Source organism: the organism of the source record quoted next, unplaced genomic scaffold (assembly GCF_019419815.1).
Source record: "Pyrus x bretschneideri cultivar Hongxiangsu unplaced genomic scaffold, Pyrus_bretschneideri_v1 Contig39, whole genome shotgun sequence".
NCBI classification, from domain to species: domain Eukaryota; kingdom Viridiplantae; phylum Streptophyta; class Magnoliopsida; order Rosales; family Rosaceae; genus Pyrus; species Pyrus x bretschneideri.
Window position 1 is genome coordinate 3,885,630 of NW_025999712.1, and position 22,136 is coordinate 3,907,765.

At 35.3% G+C, this 22,136-nt stretch overlaps 4 protein-coding genes across 4 annotated transcripts; 1 reads left to right on the forward strand and 3 right to left on the reverse strand.

Annotated features, from left to right (window-relative positions):
- The first annotated feature begins 614 nt into the window (after window positions 1-614).
- On the forward strand, window positions 615-1,387 carry LOC103944921 (defensin NsD7-like). Its single transcript, XM_009355397.3, has 2 exons — window positions 615-970; window positions 1,058-1,387. Exons 1-2 carry the CDS (start codon window positions 907-909, stop codon window positions 1,255-1,257), a joined length of 264 nt encoding a protein of 87 aa, XP_009353672.1. The 5' UTR covers window positions 615-906; the 3' UTR covers window positions 1,258-1,387.
- Window positions 1,388-3,520: 2,133 nt separating this feature from the next.
- LOC103945029 (pentatricopeptide repeat-containing protein At1g07590, mitochondrial) lies at window positions 3,521-5,789 on the reverse strand. The gene is made up of 2 exons (XM_009355533.2): window positions 5,233-5,789; window positions 3,521-4,914 (listed from the first exon to the last, which is right to left on the reverse strand). The coding sequence occupies exons 1-2, from the start codon at window positions 5,566-5,568 to the stop codon at window positions 3,664-3,666; spliced, it is 1,587 nt and encodes a 528-aa protein (XP_009353808.1). The 5' UTR covers window positions 5,569-5,789; the 3' UTR covers window positions 3,521-3,663.
- A 6,210-nt stretch (window positions 5,790-11,999) lies between these two features.
- Window positions 12,000-12,803, reverse strand: LOC103944922 (metallothionein-like protein 1). The gene is made up of 3 exons (XM_009355398.3): window positions 12,640-12,803; window positions 12,425-12,502; window positions 12,000-12,327 (listed from the first exon to the last, which is right to left on the reverse strand). Exons 1-3 carry the CDS (start codon window positions 12,702-12,704, stop codon window positions 12,234-12,236), a joined length of 237 nt encoding a protein of 78 aa, XP_009353673.1. The 5' UTR covers window positions 12,705-12,803; the 3' UTR covers window positions 12,000-12,233.
- Window positions 12,804-18,829: 6,026 nt separating this feature from the next.
- LOC103944925 (metallothionein-like protein type 2) lies at window positions 18,830-19,777 on the reverse strand. Its single transcript, XM_009355402.3, has 3 exons — window positions 19,637-19,777; window positions 19,422-19,502; window positions 18,830-19,237 (listed from the first exon to the last, which is right to left on the reverse strand). Exons 1-3 carry the CDS (start codon window positions 19,687-19,689, stop codon window positions 19,144-19,146), a joined length of 228 nt encoding a protein of 75 aa, XP_009353677.1. The 5' UTR covers window positions 19,690-19,777; the 3' UTR covers window positions 18,830-19,143.
- Window positions 19,778-22,136: the final 2,359 nt, after the last annotated feature.

Here is a 22,136-nt window from a genome sequence, read left to right on the forward strand (position 1 = left end):
TATTGTACCCGATCTCTCTGTAGATCCTGGAGAGCTATGAGTAGGTTTCTCGTGTCATCTTCCTCATGAATTCGTAGAGCATTGTATAAAGAATGTTCAAGGGTTCATCTGAACTACTGAAGGTTGATACAATGAATTATGAATCTTCTGGTTTTATCAACTTGAGCAATATGTTCGATGCTTTTTTTTTGACAAACGATAATGTTAATGGGTTAAATAGATAGTTGTTAGAAGGAAAAGAATCGGTAGGGATCAAATATGCTCTATGGTGCAAATGCATAACTGTTTTCCACTATTGCAAGAAAGTGCGAATATGTTAGATGCTTACTGATGCAAAGATTGCTATGAATTTGCTGCATTCGCCGAAGAAAAAACAACCGATGCCCCGTCCATCGTATTATCTTCTATTTTCAAAATTGGTATCCAAATATGCAAATCCACATGTATATAATTTAGATTAGTTTGGTAGACAGACTAAAACTTGTGTAAAAAAACAACTATATTGTTATAAGAACTATGGTTATGCCACATCATTTACATATACAAATGTGAATAATAAGTCAAAGTGCTTAAAACCCAAATATTCTTTTAAAAGCAAAAGTAAAATGTGCTTGAGAAAGAAACTCTAATGTGCATAGAAAAATGTATGACAGAGAACTTAGTCAACAAAAATAGGGATTTGGTTTATGGTGCCTCGTAAGTTGGAAATTTCAACTTTGTATTTTGGGTATGGAGCTACCTGGCTTTACGGAGACCGTTCCTCTTTAATCTGCACTAGATCACTATATAATAAGCCTTGCATGGTTATTGTTCTTTGCATCAGCGTCTAAGATCTCTCTTATTATACACAAGCACGCACATAGAAACACACAGATCAAGCACACACTTACATATACACAGATTCAAATGGAGCGTTCAATGCGTCTTGTTTCAGCCGCCTTTGTTCTTGTCTTGCTTTTGGCCGCTACCGGTAATTATACCTCTTTTATTTAGTAATTAATTTTTTATGATGTTTCTAATAAAGCATCTTATTCAACAAAAAAAAATTGATCTTTAGAGATGGGGCCAATGGGTGTTAAGGCAAGGACTGAGTCAAGCAAGGCAGTTGAGGGGAAGATCTGTGAGGTTCCAAGCACCCTGTTCAAAGGGTTGTGCTTTTCGTCTAACAACTGTAAACACACCTGCAGAAAGGAGCAATTCACCAGAGGCCATTGTAGTGTCTTGACCCGTGCTTGCGTGTGCACCAAAAAGTGCTAATTAATTAGTTAAAAAGAAATGTAATCTGTGTAGAGACCGTGCTTGTGTAATGTGATGGATTGATATGGCCCTGTATCCACATGGTTGCTTTTGCTAATAAATTGAATGACCCTGCATGGATCATTATTCATATGTCTAGTGTAGTGTTTTCATCGCTTTTGACGTATTTTTAGTCGCCTATTATCCTATATGTTTTTCTTCAGGATTATTATTAACATTCCAGATAGTCACCAAAGACTCTTCTCTTTGTTTATTGACTTTCAATTAAGAAAGAGTGCACGATAATTACCGTGAAATGCTAATAACAATTTATTTTTTTCTGTTTTGACAAAGCATTTTGTTGAAAAATTTTACGTAGTGTACTTGGATTCAACAAATTACTTTAATTTGTGTCACAAAGATTATTTAAATAACATTGTCGATTTCATATGTACTTTTTTGTCCACACCTTCTGTTGTATTAAGTTCTTTTGCCTTTTAAACCAGTAGTAATAAACGTAACACAAGGTGAGGTTGATGCACAAGAAAAAAAATTGAGAAAAAGGTTCGAAATTGCTTAACCAACTTTTAAGCAAAGACTTAATTATTTATTTTTATTTTATTTTATTTTATTGTAGAAGAAATAGTCCTTAAAGATTAATATTTTCTTGATAACATTTTAAATGACTCTTCCACATTTTTTTTTCTTAAAACACCTTCATATTTTTATGTCACTTTTCTGCATAGTATGTGTGGTATTGCCAAGGACGGAGCCACCTTGTGCCTATGGGACGGATGCCCTAACTCAGTTTTTTGTGAAAAAATTGTACATATTACATATAATAATTTCATGTGATAAAGCATTTTCAGCTATGAAATTTCTAAATGATTAATTGAGAAATCGTAAGAAAATTAATTGATGAATGATAACATGGTTATTTTTATAGGAAGAGATATTTGATGGTATTGGTAATGAATTTGTTATGCAATGCTTTCAAAACTTGAAAATGCATCGTGAGATATTGTAATATGTTGTACGATATATTTTATGGATTAGTGTATGTGCATTGTTAGTAAATTCTTAAACTTTTTAATTTGTGACTTTATTTTTAGAATGTCCCGATTCATATAAATCTCAGACTTCGTCCCTGATGTATTAGTATGAATTTACTAGAGCTTATATATATAAAGATACATACATACATACATACATACATATATATAAGCTTGTTACAGATACATAAAAAACATTCCATGCGTTTTCTCCCAACATATATATAAGCTTGTTACAGATACATAAAAAACATTCCATGCGTTTTCTCCCAACTATGCTTCTTCCTGTTGCTTTTGGTGGCCACCGGTAGTATTTCTTCTTGCTCGATCTTGTCAACAACTTCATGGTTAATATATATATTATTATGATTATAAGGATGCATAGTAACCATTGTTTACTTTCTAATATTAAAGATTAGGACGACAGTTGCTGAGGGTAGGACATGCGAGTCTCAAAGTAACCGCTTCAATGGAACTTGAGTGAGTAAGAGTAACCGTGCAGTTGTTTGCCAAACTACGGGCTTCCTTGGTGGCTGGTGCTTGGGTTTACACTGCAGATGCTTTTGCACACAAAACTGTTAATTAGCTAATTCATTAAGCTAGTGATGAGCTGATCACTTATCACTTACTTATTAGTGGGTGCATGGACGCACGTACTTTGGTACTAGTGTGGAACTAGCTGGAATAATTCACGGTTAGGTTGTCAATTAATATCGTATCTTTGTTATGGTTTTTAATGTTCTTGTTTGTTATGCATCATCGTTATGAGTTACTTTGTACAGTATGTCATATTGCGTAACTTCTTTATAGGTTAATATCAATTTACTACCCCGAAGTTTTTTTATTTTTAACATTACATACATCAAGTTTTTTTATCTCAATATGGTACCTAAAGTGATGATTAATTTTATAACTCTATCATACATCTTTCTCGTGAATTCGTAGAGCATTGTATAAAGAATGTTCAAGGGTTCTTCATCTAAACTACTGAAGGTTGATACAATGGATTATGAATCTTCTAATTTTATCATTCTTGAGCAATATGTTAGATGCTTTTTTTTTTCTGACGAAGGATACCATTAGTTGGTTAAATATAGATAGTTGTTAGGGGGGGGGGAAGGGATTCGGCAGGGATCAAACTTGTACCATGATGTGTAGGCATGATTGCTTTACTGCCGCTACTGCAGTAAAGCGTCATCCGCCAGTATGTTAGATGCCTACTAATGAAATGATTGCTGTAAATTCGTTGCATTGGCCGAAGAAAAAACAACCGATGCCCCGTCCATCGTATTATCTTCCATTTACAAAATTGTGTAAGAATCAATATAAATGCATCAAACAATCTTACAAGTTACAACTATGTTACATCGCGGAATCAGGTTCGAAACTGCTCGGCAAGTTTCATCAGACTATAGGTTTCCGCATCCGGCCTTGCGCCACCAAGAATCATCCTCTTCAAAAGGTTTGAATCATAAACTTTGGCTTTTACATAAGCCTTAATCAAAGTGTTGTACACAAAAGTATGCCTTGCATACTTGGCTTTTGCAAGTTCGTCAAACAACTTCTCAGCATTCCCTACATCGCCCTTCTTGGCGAAACCCTCGACTATCGAAAGAGTGGTCTCCAACCATGGGGTAGAATTCCTTATCACGTTGCTCATCGTCGAACTCATCCCCAACTCTAAAGTCTTAACAGCTTCCTCTACCAATCCTGCTTTTAAGCAACCCAGAGCAAGATGCCGGAAAGTTATGGCATTTGGTTGGCACCCATCCGTCTTTATCTCCCGGAAAACCTTGGATGCTTTATCGATAAGGCCATGCTTGGAATAGACAGATATCATGGAATTGAACTGCTCAGTGGTTTTCATCCCTTTCACCGACTTCATCTCTAACCAAAGTTCTTCAGCTCGGTTGAGTTGTCCGATTCTACCAAACGCTTCAACTACCAGCACATAACTTTTAGACCTAACATGGGGGAGTTCCTTCACTATGCCCCAAGTTTTCTCCAATTGCTTCTCCTTCCCCAAATACCCATACAACATAATTAGAACATCTAACGTTGACCAGTTATTACCCGTAACTGACTTCTCCAAGGCTTCAACATACGCTTCAGCGGCCGTATACAACCTTGCCACTGCATGGGCAGTAGCTATGATGCAGTAAGATATTTCATTTGGCTCAACATTTGCTCGCTTCATATCAGAGTATACCTTCATCAATCCCTCAATATTGTAGTCATTCGCTTCTATTTTCATGAGAATGTTGAATGTCGAGGCATGTGGGGGAACTTTATCGGCCCTCATTTGAGCGAGGATTTTCGCTATCAACTTTTTACGCCTTGAAGAGGAATGAAGAACAATGAGCCGATTGAATACCAAGTGCGAGATGGGATGGCCCAATTCCCTCATTTTCTTCATCAACTCGAGCGGAAGCCTTATTGCACCCTTATCCAAGCAGGCAATCACAAGATTGTTGTAAAGGAGATCGTTTTGAAACTCCGCTGGAACGCGCGTAAAGAGTTCTTTGCCTTGAGATATCCCATGAAACTTGGTTGTAAATTCCAGCAGGTAAGAGTAGTCTAGCTCCTTTGGCCTGTAGGGCCTTTCTCTGATCACCCATTCCATTACCTGTCAAAAGCAATAGCTTTAGTTGTAAAATCCATCCCCCCACTCTACCAAATTGGTTCAAAATTTAAAGGGTAGTGAGACTGATGGTTCTTATACATTGGCCAGAGCGGGTGTGCTCCTTTGTGCACTCAAGTTCGAATACCCCTCCCCGCAGTTGAGAATCCATTAAAACATAAAACACAAAGCTCAAAATGTTTCTAAAAAAGTTCACTTTCTTCTTTTCATCAATTTTCTCAGCAACTAAAAGACTCCCAATTTAAACAATACCAAATAAATCTACCCATTAGAAAAATGAACGTAGGGGAGAGAGAGAGAGACCTCAAGAGCGCGTTTATTCTGCTTGAGCTTCCTGAGGCGGTTAATGGCGTGGAAGACCTCACCTCTATGAATGGGGAAGCCATCACCCATCCAGCTCTGGAAGGCAGACCCAACTGGTTCTCCACTCGGCAGCTTCTCAATCCTGTGAGATAAGCAGGGACTCGGTTCTGCTCGTTCGGACTCGACGATTTTCTCGGGAAAATCATTTGGTGTTTGGGTGCAGAGAAAAAATTTGAAGCCGAACGAAATTTTCTGAGCAGAAAATTGTGGGACGTGAACTGTTCGACGATTTGCCTGAACGAGAGTGCGATGTATCACAAGGTACAGAGTTTGCATACTTCCATTCAGAAAGCAAATGCATCAGGTGCCTGGTAAATGCTAAAATTTCCAACCCATTTACTTAAGCCCAAAATTCGAAATTGGGCCTCGCTCCCAAGCCCAAACGGATTTATATATCTCTGTTCAACCAAAAAGGGAGCTTCTGGCTTTCTAAATGCACCCTAAAATCTGCTCAACGCAGCTAAATTATGGCCCTCAAATATTAAGAAAAACCCACAAGTAATTGCATGTGGGAAATTTTATTTAAACTCATGTAACATATTTCTATACTTATTCTTTGCATCCATTTGATTTTTAACTAAACTATTAATATCTCTTTAAACCCTAATTTACTACCTAATATACCTACCCCCCATAAACCCAATTCAATATGTGGATTTATTTTTACACCTATTTGATTTTTAACTCTATCTTTGCGCCGTCTAGAAATGGACACTGAGAATTGGGGTGTGAATCCAGCCATGGCTGACAACAAGACTGACACTTCTATAAATGTTGACAAAAATCATGTATCACCATCTCTCTCTATGTGGTCTCTGTTTCATGAGCATATGTGTCTGCTACCATACCTTTTCATAGGAATCTTTCTATAGGCTTCATGGAGTGCATGGAGCACTAGTAATCAAATTGGGTTTGTTCGAAAACATTATTGTTTGGTGATAGCTTGTGTATTGCGGCGAGGAAGGAAGATGTAAGAATAGTTGTAAGGCTGCTTGAGACAGGTGCGGCAATCAACTCTACATGGGTGGACTGCTCTCCATAGAGCCTATTTCAAAGGGAAGATAGAAGTCATTCGAACATTGCTTGAAAAGGGTGTGGATATGGATGCCAAAGATGAGGATGGATACATTGCGTTGCACTGTGCAGCGGAGCCGAGACATGCGGAGTAAAGAAAGAACTTGATGCTGAAGCTCGAACTAACAAAGGTGTGATTGCACTGCAGATTGCTGACTCTTTGATCTACGTTGGGATTACTAGGATACTTATTCATAGAGGTGCAACAAAAGACAATAGTAATATGGCACATATCTTGACCCAAGCCTCAATTTCATTTGGGAAAAAATCTATGGGACTAGAGGAGGAGATCATCAAGGGAGGAATGAAGAAGAAGAAATCAAGTCGAGCTAGAGCTTTTTGTGGGAGCTTCAATCGTTCGATGCCATTGGATGTTGTTTAGCTAGTAAAGCTGGAACTAATATTGGTGCATTGGTATTTTGAGCTCACAATGACGCTGCTTTTGACTAAAAGTATATGCGGAAGAAGTTGTTGACTCATTCGTACATAGTATGTTCATTCTAAAATAAAACACCTAAATACGTATATTTTGCTACTAAAACAAACTTGATGTGTATCACAATTCATTGTAATTCCTTATATATGCTAATAAGTGGATGTATTGTATTGTACGTTTGTCACTTGATCTACAGCATATGACATTGTAAGCAATGCGATATTCGTGAACGAAATTTTGCAGTATATATTGCTTGTTTGAATCGATAATACATATTATAATTGTTCGCCTACGAATCTTATAAACTGGCAATAAAATATCATCATTTTCCATATTACAAGTGAAAGGATACTTAATCTCTTCTAGGAGAGAAGAGAGATTGTAGAGAAATTTCAATAACATCTCCTTGTAAATGGATTATGATAACTATGCATGCAATCAAACTGCATTATAATTAATGTGTGAAATCGTAAATACTAGTTTAGTATATGAAATTTTAAGAATGTACATGTTAAATACTTGAAGCTTATTTTTGTCTTCCACTCGAGAATCATTCTCGTGGGGTCCTGAGCGGTAAGTTCGTGCACTGATACACAAATTGAGGTTCATGGGTGTCAAGAAATGCTTCAATGTTTTAATCATCTTCAAGATCCGCAATTTCATTAGTGACTACATTTTCTAGCCCTTAATGTTACTTAAATTGAACCACACACCCCTGGTATTTTGAGTACAAGTTTTTCACTCTAATATCACTGCTTGTTTGACTCTTTTTGTGCCACATGGTAGAAACTGGTGACATTGGGTGACCTTCACACAAATGTACCTACAATACACAAAGTCATCAATCAATTTAGAGTTATCAAATAAGATAAAATAAATATATATGTAAAAAGAAAAAACATATCTTATACCTTGATAAAATGATGATCTTCAGTTAGATAACCAATGGCAACTTCACGTAGGTCAGTATCATTCAAGGTTCTAAAAGACGCTAGACGCTAGTCAGGCGGCAAGCTGAGACCTAGCGCCTAGGCAGACTAAACGGATTTAAGTAAATCTATTATATCGTGTAAATAAGTGTCTGTTTATACTTAAAATATATATAATTTCATCATAAACTACAAAATAAAATGACATATGTACTATGAAGTATTGGACATAATGAAAATATAGGGAACAAGCATATAATGTGTGTTCATTTAAGTATTCGCAACTAGTAAGTCGCAACCTAGTCGGTACCTAGGCAGGTATGAGTGAGCTAGATGGGTGCTTATGCGGTCTAGGTAGGCGCCTCAGCAGGTCTAGACGTCCTTTCTTAATCTTCAAACGCCTAGGCATTAATCGAGATGATGGTTAACCGCTTAGCACCTAGGCGGCGCTAGGCGGAGATGTTTAGAACAGCAGTATCACTTGATTGAGATGATGACTCTAGAGAGAATAGAAGAAACATAATGCATTGTGTCATGCTCAAGTGTATCAAAACCACGTTATAACATGTAGCAATAATATGCTCCATATTTGGCATGGTCAATCAGCTATACTCTGGTGTAAAACCATCTTCAAAATAATCAAGTGCTCGCTCAATCTCCGCATACCTGTCATTCTCTACAAAACACTCCTGAAAAAGAGAAGGCATTTGACGTAGTTGATGTAGTAAATCTCTTCGTACCTTACACCATCCATTATCGATTCCCAACACCATAGATATGACTCTATATCCATAGTTTCCATTAGGATTAACATCAGTTTGACCAGTAATATATGTCCTGATAGCCTCAGGGAATTCTTCTCTATATATCCATGTCGGCAAAGGATCAATAAATTCCGGAGGTGTATAAATCTAGTATGACATAAAAAAAATAATGAAAAACAATGAACGTTAGTTTCTTCAAAGTAATGAATGAAAGCTTTATTGTATTTCAAGAGATGCTCAAATTTTTACCTACCTTAAATTGTTTACGTTGTGGCAATATATTAGTCTCTGGTGTTTGAATGTCACAACTCAGTTGATCAAAGACAATCCCGGCATTCACGATTGGTGATATGGTAGCAAGATTCATCTTTTGTTTCTTTTTTGGTAGGGTAATGACATTCTTTTTTCATTTCTTTTTTTTATGCTGCAATGACATTCTCCTTTTGCTTTTTTTTTTTCTTTGTGAACAGTGTTAACACTCGCCATTGTACTAGTAACTGGTGTTTGGCAATCAAATCCAAATTGGGCAAGTTCAGCCTCTGTAATCTCAAATGCTGATGGGAGACACCGAGTAGAATTATCTTAATCTTTTCTTTTGGAGAATTAATTGAAGTCATATTTGGGTTCATTAGCTCTTCAATTTTCATCTCAAGCTCTCTTTTCTTGTCATCATCTTGTTCTTCATACCACATTAAATCTTTCTACACTTGACTTTTCCGGAGGAGCTAGTTGTTCACTACTATTTGGCACATTGATAAAATCTAATTTTCTCCAATGCAGATGAAGAGCATCAAGTGGGATTGGCTTACCAAGCCTTCTATACTCTGCAATCTCTCGTGCACAAGGCAATTTATGAGTTTGGTGAATGGTGCAACCACAAGATACAACAATCACTCTTTCTTTTGCCAACCTGTTATTAAAAGAAGTACAATATAATTTAAGTTACCTTGAAATACAATATAGTTTAAAAGGCTAAACAATAATAATGTAAATGCAAGGCAAACCCAAACTACCTTTTGGACTCACAGACGATTAAGTTCAAGGCATAGGTAGAAACAAAACCTACTAGTCGTTGCAACTCAGGTTTCTTGAATTTGTGTTGAACAAAACATCGACTTTTTTCAAAAGATGCTTTAACCTCTGTATGATGCAACTCCAACAAGGAGTGTATATGTACCCATGATGTCTCAAAGTTAAGTTGACTGGAACGAAGTTGTCGCTTCAACTTTGCATGTGCATTTTCTGTCATGTTTATAACAATACATGAGTAAGCATAAACTATATATAGAACTGAAAAAGTAAGGAGAAATATACCTGTTTGAGGTTGTAGTACCAAGATGCATACAATTATCTATCCATGTGCCTATGAACTTATCCTTATATGGAATTAACCAATTGTTTCATATGTACTCAAGAGCACGATCATAATTATTGAACTTAGATTCCATTTCTTACAACGAACGTTGATAGTCCTCTTCTGTTTCGAACTCTCTATTAAATTTATTCCATTGCTTGTTTGACTCAAACTTTTTGTGCACTTTGACAATACTTTTTTTGTTAATATGCCATCTACACAATAAATGTTGCGCACTAGGAAATACAGACTTAATAGAATTCAAGAGTGCTAAATCTCGATCGGTGGCAATAACCCCAAGAAGATAATAGTCATGAAGCAATGTCTTTAATCTAGTCAGAGCCCAAGTGTAATTGTCTTCTTTCTCAACCTCCATATACATAAAAGCAACTAAGAATGTCATATTAGTGGATGTCACACCCATAATTTGTAAGAGCGGAAAAGCATGCAAGCATAAATGTGCCTGACATAGAATTCCTTTTATTTTCTCGGCTTAGTTTTACTAATGTTTTAAAGTCCTTGCAAAGTCTGCAAGTCTCCAAGTCCTTGCAATACTTTTACCAAGAGTAAAGTTATGTCTTTTGCTATATAGGAACATAAATTACTTGAAAGTAAAGTGATAGGTGGCACTTTATGAAATAGCTACATTGATGCCAGATGATTTTGGGGTGTAGTCAGACACCGATAGAGAAGAAAAATAAACATATAATATAAAAACAGAAGAAGCAAACATAATCCATGGTCCTTGCAATATCTGCAAGTCTTTTTAGTTTTTTGTGGTGCAGATGGATAGTGGGAAAGTAACTGCAACAATTTGCTGTTGTAGAAAGATAAACAAACTATGCGGGATTGATTAAAAAAAAAAAAAATTAAAACCAAAATACTCATCTTCCAAATCTAAAAAATTGAATTCAAACGAACAAAAAATTCATAAATTGAGTCATACCTTGGTTGGAGGATTCAAAACTTCAAAATCACCATCCATCAATAAAAAATAAAAATAAAACTTGTTTTTCTCTATAAGAGCTATTAGGGTTTTAGCCGGAATGAACGTAGGATAAACAAAGAGTGATTGTAGGGTTTAATTATAGTGTTTGGGTTTATTGATGAATTTGAGTTTTATTATTAATTTCATTTTGTACTTAATAATAATTATGCAATAGGGTAAAATAGACAATTAATATTTAAAATTTAAGTTGGATGTAAAAAGAGATTACATGGGTTTAAATAAAATTTCTCATTCCATATTCTTGGTTCATTTGCATATTTTAAACTTTATTAAGACCAAGAAATCCATATTACTCTACATAAGTTTCATTTTCTATCACATAAAATATATAAAATTTGACATGTCATCAAACTTCAAAATTCAGTATAATTACTGTACATATTCCCCCTTAAGAGGATGTGCTTATTCATCCACTTACAAATAATGTATATTCGACGTTGAAATTTCATAATCGGAACCGTTCAATCTCTTAATATTTATTAGAAGATCTTCCCTACAAAATATCATTTGAATCGGTGATCGTTTAGTCATCCAAATGTATCAAATAAAGCAATAATAAATCAGTGGTTCGTCATGAGTATGTTATTTGGTACTTACATTATTGTTGGTTTATTTGATACATTGGATGATTAAATTATCACCGATTCCAAAAATCTTTGTCAAGGGGGTTTTCAAATGAAATTTAAGAGATTGATCAGTTCCAATTATAAAACTTTACCTTATTCACAAGTGAGAGATTGAGCTCATTTCTAAAAAAAAAAATCCATCCAAATATCAAGAGGTTGAAGGCTCCACCAAACTTCTAATTCGATATCCTTATCTAGTTATCAGCCAATAAGACTACTACACTTGTAAAACAAATGATAAAAAAGTATCCGATTTGGTTATAGACCGTTTGATTGTCTGCTGTTCAAAATAAAGGGTTTTGATCCTGAGTGCAGCATAGAGTTGGGCCCGATGTATATTTAAGCAGTTGTTCATCCGATACCAATACGCAACCCAAATTAAGTATTTGTTACCTAATCAAATTTCCTAATAAATAAATGGACAAATTTGTTCAACTAACACCATTTTTTAATTGTTCATATTCAGTAGAAATCCATCTCTCATTCCAAACTCAAACATGCATCCAATTCCAATCTAAAAGAAAGCACAACAACACACACATATATTTAAGAAGGATTGTAACATACAAAGGCAGCCACAACTCACAAGCCACAAAGCAAATCAGAAACCCTAGCTAGCTAGCTCTCCCTAGCTAGAAGATCATGGATTTGCAGATCAAATGGCAATCTTATTATTTTACAATAACCTAACACTTCAGCTTTTACAGTCTTTTCTTATTTATAGAGACCCCATGCATGGCGGCTTTTGATCATTTTTGCCAGCCGCATGAACTGTAGCGGCAGTTTGCTCCGTATTTGCAGCCATTCTCTGCTCCATAGTTCCTCTCAGACCCCTCATAGAACCTGCAATAATATTCCATTTTCAAACTAATTAACCAATTATATTTCCAGCATATATATCATGCAAAAACAGATTTTTGAAGAAGTCACGAAAACTTACATCTTCACTGGTGCAACCCCAGTAATGATGGTCTCAGTAGAAGCAGTCTCTAAGTAACCCAAATCAGGGTACGCACAGCTAAATATGTACACATAACAGAAAAAATATATTAAGAAAAACATAAAAGAAATTCATTCATGTATAAAAGAAGGAATTTAAGGCCACAAAATTGATGTATTTATAATCATTGGTAAGAATATAGAACAGTAAATTACTTGCAGCCTTTGCCACAGGAGCAGTTGGAGCCACAGCTACAGTTCGGATTATCGCAACCAGACATTTTTTTGGGAAAAATTGGCGAGTGATAAGAGAAGATTAATCTAATGCTGGTAGCTGAATTTCACTCCACCAAAGATGGGTTCTCTGGTGAGGGCCTTCACTGGTATTTATACTGCAGTTCAAGATGAAGTGGTGAAGATCCACCGTGGCTGAAAATTAGATACATCATCAAGCATTATCTTGTACTGATAAAAAAAAAATGATTTTAGAACTTGTACTATCATGGTAAAACTTAATTCATTAAAATTTTGGAATATGCCACTTAAAACTACAATTTAGTGGTATTTTTCTTCTAAGTGAGATCTAGGTTGAAATTTTGTGGATATCAAGTTAAAAACTAATTTATATCTCCACTTCTTATTGTAAATATATCGTTTGTATAAATAGAAAAAATTGAAAGTATGAGAGTTTAGAGTTTACAATAAATGAGATATCAATTCTTTCTTACTAATATTATAACATACAGATGATTAATACTAACATAACGGTGTAAATATGACACTAAAAAGATTTCTGCACACTCTGAAATATGGAGTGCTTGCTGGTTAGAGATAAGGGAAAACCTTTGCATAGGTTATAAATTACATTACTTTATGTTTAGATTTCTTACAGTTATTGGTATTATTTTGCATAGAATTTTTTTTTTTTTAATTACGGAAATAAACATCATGTATATTGTAAACCAAGTACGATCGACAAATATTCTTGTACTGCATTTGAGGAAAGAAAAAGATTATCTGTACTACACATTTTATGTAGAGTTGTCATTGGGCTTATGCAAAAGATAGTGAATGAGACCCTTATTAACACAATCGTGAAAATAAAATATTTATAATTTCTGAAAATTAACTTCTAATTAGTTAGTAAAGTAGGGAAATTTTATTTGAACCCTTATAACCTCTTTTTACAACCAACTTACTCTCCACACCCATATTATTTTTAACTAAAATACTAATATTTCTTTAAACCCAAGTTTACTACCTAGCCTACCGTCGCAAACTCAATTCAACATGTAAATTTTTTTTTACACCCATTTAGAAAATAAAATTCCAATTGAATAATTTTTATTAATGAACTAATATCTATTTAATCAAATTCCATAAGCATAAAATCGTATGGCCTGCTTTCGTTAATGTAATACAGTATTACGTCGTAATTGATGTAGTACAACATTATTCTGTGTAGAAATTAATAGAATTTCTTAAGATGATGTGCCCCATTGCTCGAGCTGCAGCGTACATCACTATGGCTCCCATGGCTATTGTTGCTAGCTAATTTGTTTGTATTTTGATGTCTCTTTGTTGTGGTACCTGCTGCCTCCTAGTCAGCCAATTTTCAATTATTCCATGATCTAAGGTAAGTGGTAGCAAACAACATGCTCATTTACTTTCGCAAGTTCTAGCAAACCCATATTTCTTTAGGTTAGCCCTAGATTTTCAACCACGCTAATGGAGTGGATTCGAGGAAACCAAATGGCTTCGCCACCATTTACACTATGAAACACAATAACGCATCTTTTCAACTTTCAGCATTTGACCAAAAAAACAAAAAAAAAACTTTCAGCGTTGATGGTTGTGAATTGAAACTTAAAATCGATCTTCTCAACTCCAAAAAAATTGAAATCAAACGAAAAAAAGTTGCATAAATCAATTCATACCTAAGTTGAAGGATTTAAAACTTCAAAATCACCATCCATTGATTAAAAAAAATTTAAAAATAAAAGCTTGTTTTCTCTATAAAAGCTCTTAGGATTTTAGCCGGGATGAACATAGGATAAACATTGCGTGAAACTAGGGCTTAATTATTGCATGTGGGTTTATTGATAAATTTTAGTTTTATTGTTGATCTTATTGTGTACTTGATGCTAATAATGCAATAGGATAAGAAAGAAAATTCACATTTAAAGTTTAAGTTAGGTGTAGAAAAAAATTATATGGATTCAAATAAAATTTCTTTTTAGAGTATCTCTGATAGGACTTTATTTTGGGATCTCCACTACCACTCGACTCTTGAGAACTCTTTTAAGGGCTTCAAAGGAATATCCGGTTCCTGTAATAATTAATATTAACTCCAAGGGAGGGTCCTTATAGTATGAATCTTAAACTTAGGGACTAAAAGATCAAGAAAACCATTGTTAGCAAAACAATCGTTGATCTAAATAGTGTAGTTATATGTATTGTTGGCTTAAAACAAAAAAATAATAATTGCAGGACTCGCGCCTAATGCTGTGTTAGTAGTTGTCTGGAGATTGTGAGTTGTTTGCGCGTGTATGAGCCACGGGTCGTGTAACTCCACATTGTGGGGACCATTCCCACTCAAAAAGCAATCTTGGTCCCACCCCTTTTAGTCCCTACATAGTCCTTAATTGTGGAAAATTTTTGGAGCTCTCATCAGTCTCTCTACCATAAGGACTAGACCTCGGCCCAATTAGAAGCCACCAAGTTTTTAAACTTAACACTATGCGGTGGTAGGGACAATGTTAGGGCACCACTGAAGATGCTCTTAAAACATCTCCAATGCTACTAACTACAAATTTGTTAACTTAGCAGAAATTCTTTTCATAATGCTAGAAAAGGTCATAGTTAGAATCTACCTTCCTAAATTGAGAAGAAAAAAAAAAACTATAGAAAATTATTGGCATCTTAAAATTTATTGACCACTCTTCATTTAATCACATAATAAAAACGATTCACATTTACTTTTAAATTAAGGAATTATCTTAAGTGTGACATCCCACATCGCCCAGGGGTGATCCTTAAATGTATATTCCTATCCCTACCTAGCACGAGGCCTTTTGGGAGCTCACTGGCTTCGGGTTCCGTAGGAACTCCGAAGTTAAGCGAGAAGGGGGCTTGAGCAATCCCATGATGGGTGACCCACTGGGAAGTTGCTCGTGAGTTCCCAAAAACAAAACCGTGAGGGAATGGTAAGCCCAAAGCGGACAATATCGTGCTACGGTAGTGGAAGCGGGCCCGGGAAGTAATCCGCCCCGGGTCGGGATGTGACATTTGGTATCAGAGCCTAACCCTGGTCGTGGTGTGCCGACGAGGACGTCGGGCCCCTAAGGGGGGTGGATTGTGACATCCCACATCGCCCAAGGGTGATCCTTAAATGTATATTCCTATCCCTACCTAGCACGAGGCCTTTTGGGAGCTCACTGGCTTCGGGTTCCGTAGGAACTCCGAAGTTAAGCGAGAAGGGGGCTTGAGCAATCCCATGATAGGTGACCCACTGGGAAGTTGCTCGTGAGTTCCCAAAAACAAAACCGTGAGGGAATGGTAAGCCCAAAGCGGACAATATCGTGCTACGGTAGTGGAAGCGGGCCCGGGAAGTAATCTGCCCCGGGTCGGGATGTGACATTAAGACACTCGACTTTTTTTTTAAAAAATGAAATTATTTACATTAAAGGGAAAGGCTGGTAGACTTAGCCTCACACTGAACTAGCAATAATGTGGTTCAAATTCGCCTTTGGCGATAATCAAACATAAAACCTATGACTTACAAATGAAGAAAAATATCACTAAAATGTAGTACTAAGTGGCAAGACACTTGCTTTACATAGTCAAACTTTCACACCAACACTCTTGACATAACACCGTTTAGTGGGAATCAACTAAAAATTTGAACCATCAGCAGTTGTACTCTGCAATATTGTAACATGTTGACATACAATGATTACATATACCTTGTATTTTCAATAAAAATTACTAAATTAATTTCAAATGTTTAGTTGTTATGGACTGAAACTATAGATATACGGCAGTAGAGTTCAGCCAAATATCTAGACGTGACATATATTTTGTATTTTTAGTAAGGACTATTGAAACTATAGACATATTTTTGGTACATCTCCGCCGAAATATATTTATGTTTTCGGTTGATGGCTACCGAAAAACTTGTCGTGGTATACAGTTTGACCCATAATATGACATCGTTAAAATTGGTGCAAAATGAAGGAGAAAAAAAAAAATTAGGGCCTAAATAGTCATTTGCATTATAAATATAACATATAATCAAAACAGTCTTTAAAATTTCTTCGATATCGTGGATATTTATGTGAAAATATCTAAAAATATATCAAAAGATGGTGAAGTCTAAACTTCACCTCATACCGGAGAAACTCTTTAAGTTTAGGCTAAAATCGACATATTTTGTCGATATTTCCTACATATCGTTTAAATATCGAAGAAACTTTTATATTTCGTCCAAATCACTGTTTGACATTCCCTAAATTTTTGAATTTCCATCAAAATTAACCGATATCAATATCGATATTCTATCTGTCAATATTTTCCCAAATTTGTATATTAATATTTTTACGCAAATCGATATTTTAAAAACTGCATACAAGTCATTCACTATTAAAATTTTATATCAGGCCTGTTTAACAAATTGTGGAGTATAAAACAACAAATTTGGATCATCTCCTGAGCCCAAGGATAGGATCCTCTTGACCAAGCAGTGTGGGCTGTTGGATTTTTATCCAACGACTACAAACAGGGGATCCCTTTAAAGTTATATTAATTATAGCCGTTGAATGAAAATTCAAGGGCTCACACTGCTTGGTCAGAAGGATCGTCTTCTTGAGCTCAGAAGAGGATCCAAATCCTAAAACAACCTAAAGAAACTATTAAATTTAAGATAAACCCATATGCAAGTATTGACCACAATAAAATGGATCAAGAAGAGAGATGAGCCAAAGCCCATTAAAGCCCAAGGATGTAAGGGTTCTGATGCCATTCGCCGGTGCGTGTTTTCTTTCCACTTTGGTTTGGCCCAAGTATCTTTTATCTCCCTTACATCACTTGCAAAAGTAGCATACGTCCCCTTTTTTAAGTTCTGGCTTTGGTTGCCGGCCGATCACTCTTCATTTTCGATGTCAAAGTTAGAACTTTATCTCAAGTGATGATAAAAATGGATTCAATACAAGAGTTTTAGCCAAATGGTGGATTTTCCAAGTGAATAAATACATCCCTAATAGGCCCTTTGTCATTTCCATCTCAACATGTTTGTGGATCACACACTTGATATCACTATAGTTGTTGATAGCTAGCAAGGGGATGCCTAAATAGACAGATCGATCCTTCTAGTGTTTTGGTTGTCACCAAAATGTTTTTACAATTGGTACTACTAGACGGTGTCTCTGTTGTTTTACACCTGCTACCCATTTAAATAATTACTCTCTTAAACAAATCTTGAGATTGCCTACGAAACTTGATTGTAAGATAGTCCAAAACGTAGTTATAATTTTAGCCACTAGGTTAGCCTAATTAAGTTCAAGGTTCGAAGTCTTCTAATATTATAAAAAAATAATAGTTATTTTTTTGTTTTGATTAAACAATAGATTTATTACATTAGATGTTAAATTAGAGAGTCGACGGGGTTCGAACCCTTACGGTGGTGCAAGGGCAACACACATCTCCACTACTGTGGTGGATGGCCACTTGCATAAAATATAATAATAGTTATAAAGTATAAAATTATACAAAGAAAGAATTCAAGCTTCTAATTAGTCAGTTATATGAATTGAATTAATCAATTAAATGAGTTGAATTAATCAATTATATGAGTTGAATTAATTCGAATTAATCAATTAAATGGTAAAATATTTTGTGAATCCAATTCTGATCACATCAGGGAAAAGTAAGAAGATAGGAACATGACCATACTACGGTCATGCATAGAGGCAGATTGTCTGCTCTCCTAATATGGTGCTCTCTCAATGTCCTCCTATTTTGTGCGATCACGGTTAAGCCACGTCAATATAAAACTTAATATGGTGCCCTCCCCATGCCTTCATATTCTATGCGGTCAAGGTTAAGCCACGTCAATATTTTTATATTCACTTAGTTTAACCGTGACCGCACAAAATAAGTGAGCATAAGGAAGACACCATATTAGGAGGGCAGACAATCTGCCTCCGTCATGCACACTGCCTAATAGTATTAGTGGCTTATCAATTAACAGATCAAAGGTCAACTTAAAGGAGCTTTAATTGTTGATAGGGAAATGTTTTTTATTCCCATTATTTGGCTTCTTTAATTTGTATTATATTATTTATTTTTATCACTTGATTTTTATTTTGTTTTATTCGATGTAAATACCCAAAATAAATAAGAACGTGTATAAAGAGATAAACGGTCATTTTCCTCATTCATCCTACTGCAATCTTATCAACCATTTTCAAACCCAAACGAAACACCCATCAAACTGAAATCACCAGAAAGTAGAACAAACACGGAAATATGAAGAAGAAGGATACAAAGGTAGACACAAGCCACAAAGCAAATCCCAAATCCTTGCTAGCTTACTAGGAGATTCATGGGTTTCCAAATCCCATGAACAATCTTATTTTACAATATTCCAACTCTTACACTCTTTTCTTATTTATGGAGACCATCACAGCTTTTTCTTTGAGTCTTGACTTCGGCTTGCTTCGATCATTTGTGGCACCCGCATGAGGTGCAGCTGCAGTTTGAGCCACACTTGCAGTCGTTCTCTGCTCCATAGTTCATCTCAGGCCCCTCGTAGAACCTGCAAAGTATTTCATGAAATTAAAACAAGATTTTTTGATACACCAATATTGGAAGTTAGGCTAAGTTACACAATATTCTTATAAATCGTACTTAAAGGTCTCTCGCATACAAGTGAGCAGAAATACTAATAGATCATAGTGCTACTCGCGAAACAGAGATCTTAAGAGTTTATATAAGCTTACATCTTCGCTGGTGCAACCCCAGCAATGATAGTCTCAGTGGAAGTGGTCTCTGAGTAACTCAAGTCAGGGTACATGCCACATCTACACATATATACAAAGAGAAATCAATATTTTTAGGAAACAATGAACAAAGTAATTAACTCCTAATTAAGAATATAATTAGATGTTATGGAGAATCATGATAGCATAAATGGCTATTGGAATGGAAGAATTACTTGCAGCCACTGCCGCACTTGCAGTCGCTACCACAGCTACAATTGCAAGACATTTTTTTCAAAAGTTAGCAAGACTACTAAAAGAACAAGGAGAAGAAGTTGTATTGTTGGGAATTGAATTCACTCAAAGCCTGGGATGGGTTTTATTGTGAGGGTCTCAACTGCTATTTATAGTGGAGTTGAAGGTTAAAGTCGTTGAGATCCACCGTGCACGTGGATCAATCCTAGGCATCTATCAGAATTATTAAAATTAATAGAGATTAAATGCCCTGGTTAACAATCCATTTATTCAAATTAGAAATTCTTTTGGGTGTGACTGGCTAGAACTTTGACATGTGATGTGATGTGATGTTACTAAATAGGCTTGTAATAAGGGTAGAAACCTAATGAATTTGCCCAAGATCATACCTATTTTTTGGGTTATGGTTGGCTCGACTTAGCCTTAAGGTTAGTTTGGTATTGTTGTGCTTTGAAAAAAAAAAAACTGCTTCTGCTGTGCTGTGAGAATAAGCTCATTTTTGTTGCTTCACGTTTTCAGCTTTTTTTCACCTAAAACTGTGAAAATAAGCTGTTTTTAAGTGTTTACCAAACACCTTTTTGAGCTCAGCTTTTTTTTATACCCACTTTTTATAAAAGCACATCAGTACCAAACCAGTACTAAGCTCATTTTCGCTGCTTTACGTTTTCAGCTTTTTTTTCACCCAAAACTGTGAAAATAAGCTGTTTTTAAGTGTTTACCAAACACCTTTTTGAGATCAGCTTTTTTTTTTTATACCCACTTTTTATAAAAGCACCTCAGTACTAAACCAATACTTAGGCCATCCCTAATGGAGATAGCTATAAGGTCATAGACCATTTTTTTGTCTGTGTTGGTAAAAAACTAAACTTCAATGGAAGATAGACAAAAATGTGTGGAACCCACCAGGCTATATAATGGCCTTTTGGCTATCGGGCTGGCTACTTTCAACTACCATCTAAGCCCATTGGTTGGAATAAGAATTTTCTTCGGATCCTCTTTGTAAGGATTTCAATGATCTGTGTATTATGTCTGTTTATCGTATATCGTGCGATTAGAAACTATTTTAAATTATTTTAAATTGTGAGGGTCTCAATTGCTATATATAATCGAGTTGAAGGTTAAGGTCGTTGAGATCCACCGTACACGTGGATCAATCCTAGACATCTATCAGACCTATTAAGGTTAATAGAGATTACGTGCCCTGGTTTACAATCCATATATTCAAATTGGAAATTCTTTATGGTGTGACTGGCTAGAACGGTGACATGTAATGTTACTAAATAGGCTTGTTAAAAGAGCAGAAATCTAATGGATTCGCTCGAGATCAGACCTATTTTTCTGGTTATGGTTGGCTCGACTTGGCCTTAAGCCATCTCCAATGGAGATGGTTAAAAGGTCATAGACCACTTTTAAGCATGTTCTGGTAAAAAACCAAACACTAATTGAAGGCTAGGCCAAAAATGTGTGGAACTCATCAGGTTAAATTATGACCTTTTCGCTATATGGCTATCTACTTCCAACCAACTTTTTTTTTTTTTTTTTTTTTTTTCAGATGAAACTAAAAATATATATATAATTTTTTCCTATAAATACCTATAGCATTTCTACACCATTTCTCACATTTTTTTTCACCCTTACATACTATCTTACCTCATTTTTTTTTCTAGTTTTTCACATTCTATTCACTTCAAACATTCTTTTCATACACACTACTATCTTAATCTCTAGTTGTTAACATGCAAGTAATATTAAAATATTTAATAAAATATGTAACAATACCAGCATGAAACTTAAACAATATGTAACAATACCAACATGTAACAGTACTAATAAGTTAAAGAACAAACTTAAAAATAATAAATTAATTTGGGGCTATGTTTAGCCCCTTTCGTTTGGAGATGATATATAAATATAGTCTAACACTGTTCATTGAAAAATAATATTTTGTAAGGCTACAATTTTGGACTGAGTTATACTTAGCCCCTTCGGTTAGAATTGGCCTTAGAATCGAGCTTTATCTTCCTAGGCCCGATTTTTAGGCCGACACAATATGGCTTGATGTAATTTAAATACTTTTGAACTTTCTTTAATATAATTAACTTGTTTTTCCAATACTAATATAATTTTTTTTAACAAATGATATTATCTACACCAAAGGAGATAAGGTGGGCATAAACTCACAATAAGCTAGCAATAATATGGTTCAAATTCATCTTCAACAATAATTGAACCTAAGACCTCTCACTTACAAGTGAAGAAGAATATCACTAGACCATAATACTAAGGGCTCGTTTGGTATTGCTGTGCTTTGAAAGAAAGTTGCTTCTGCTGTGCTGTGAGAATAAGCAGCTGTGAAATAAAGCAGCATAATGTTTGGTAAACTTTTTGTAAAAGTGCTTTTGAAAAAAAAAAAAAAAGCAGTATTATAGTGTTTGGTATGCTTTTATGTAAAACAGATGTGAACAAAAGTTGGTTTTTCAA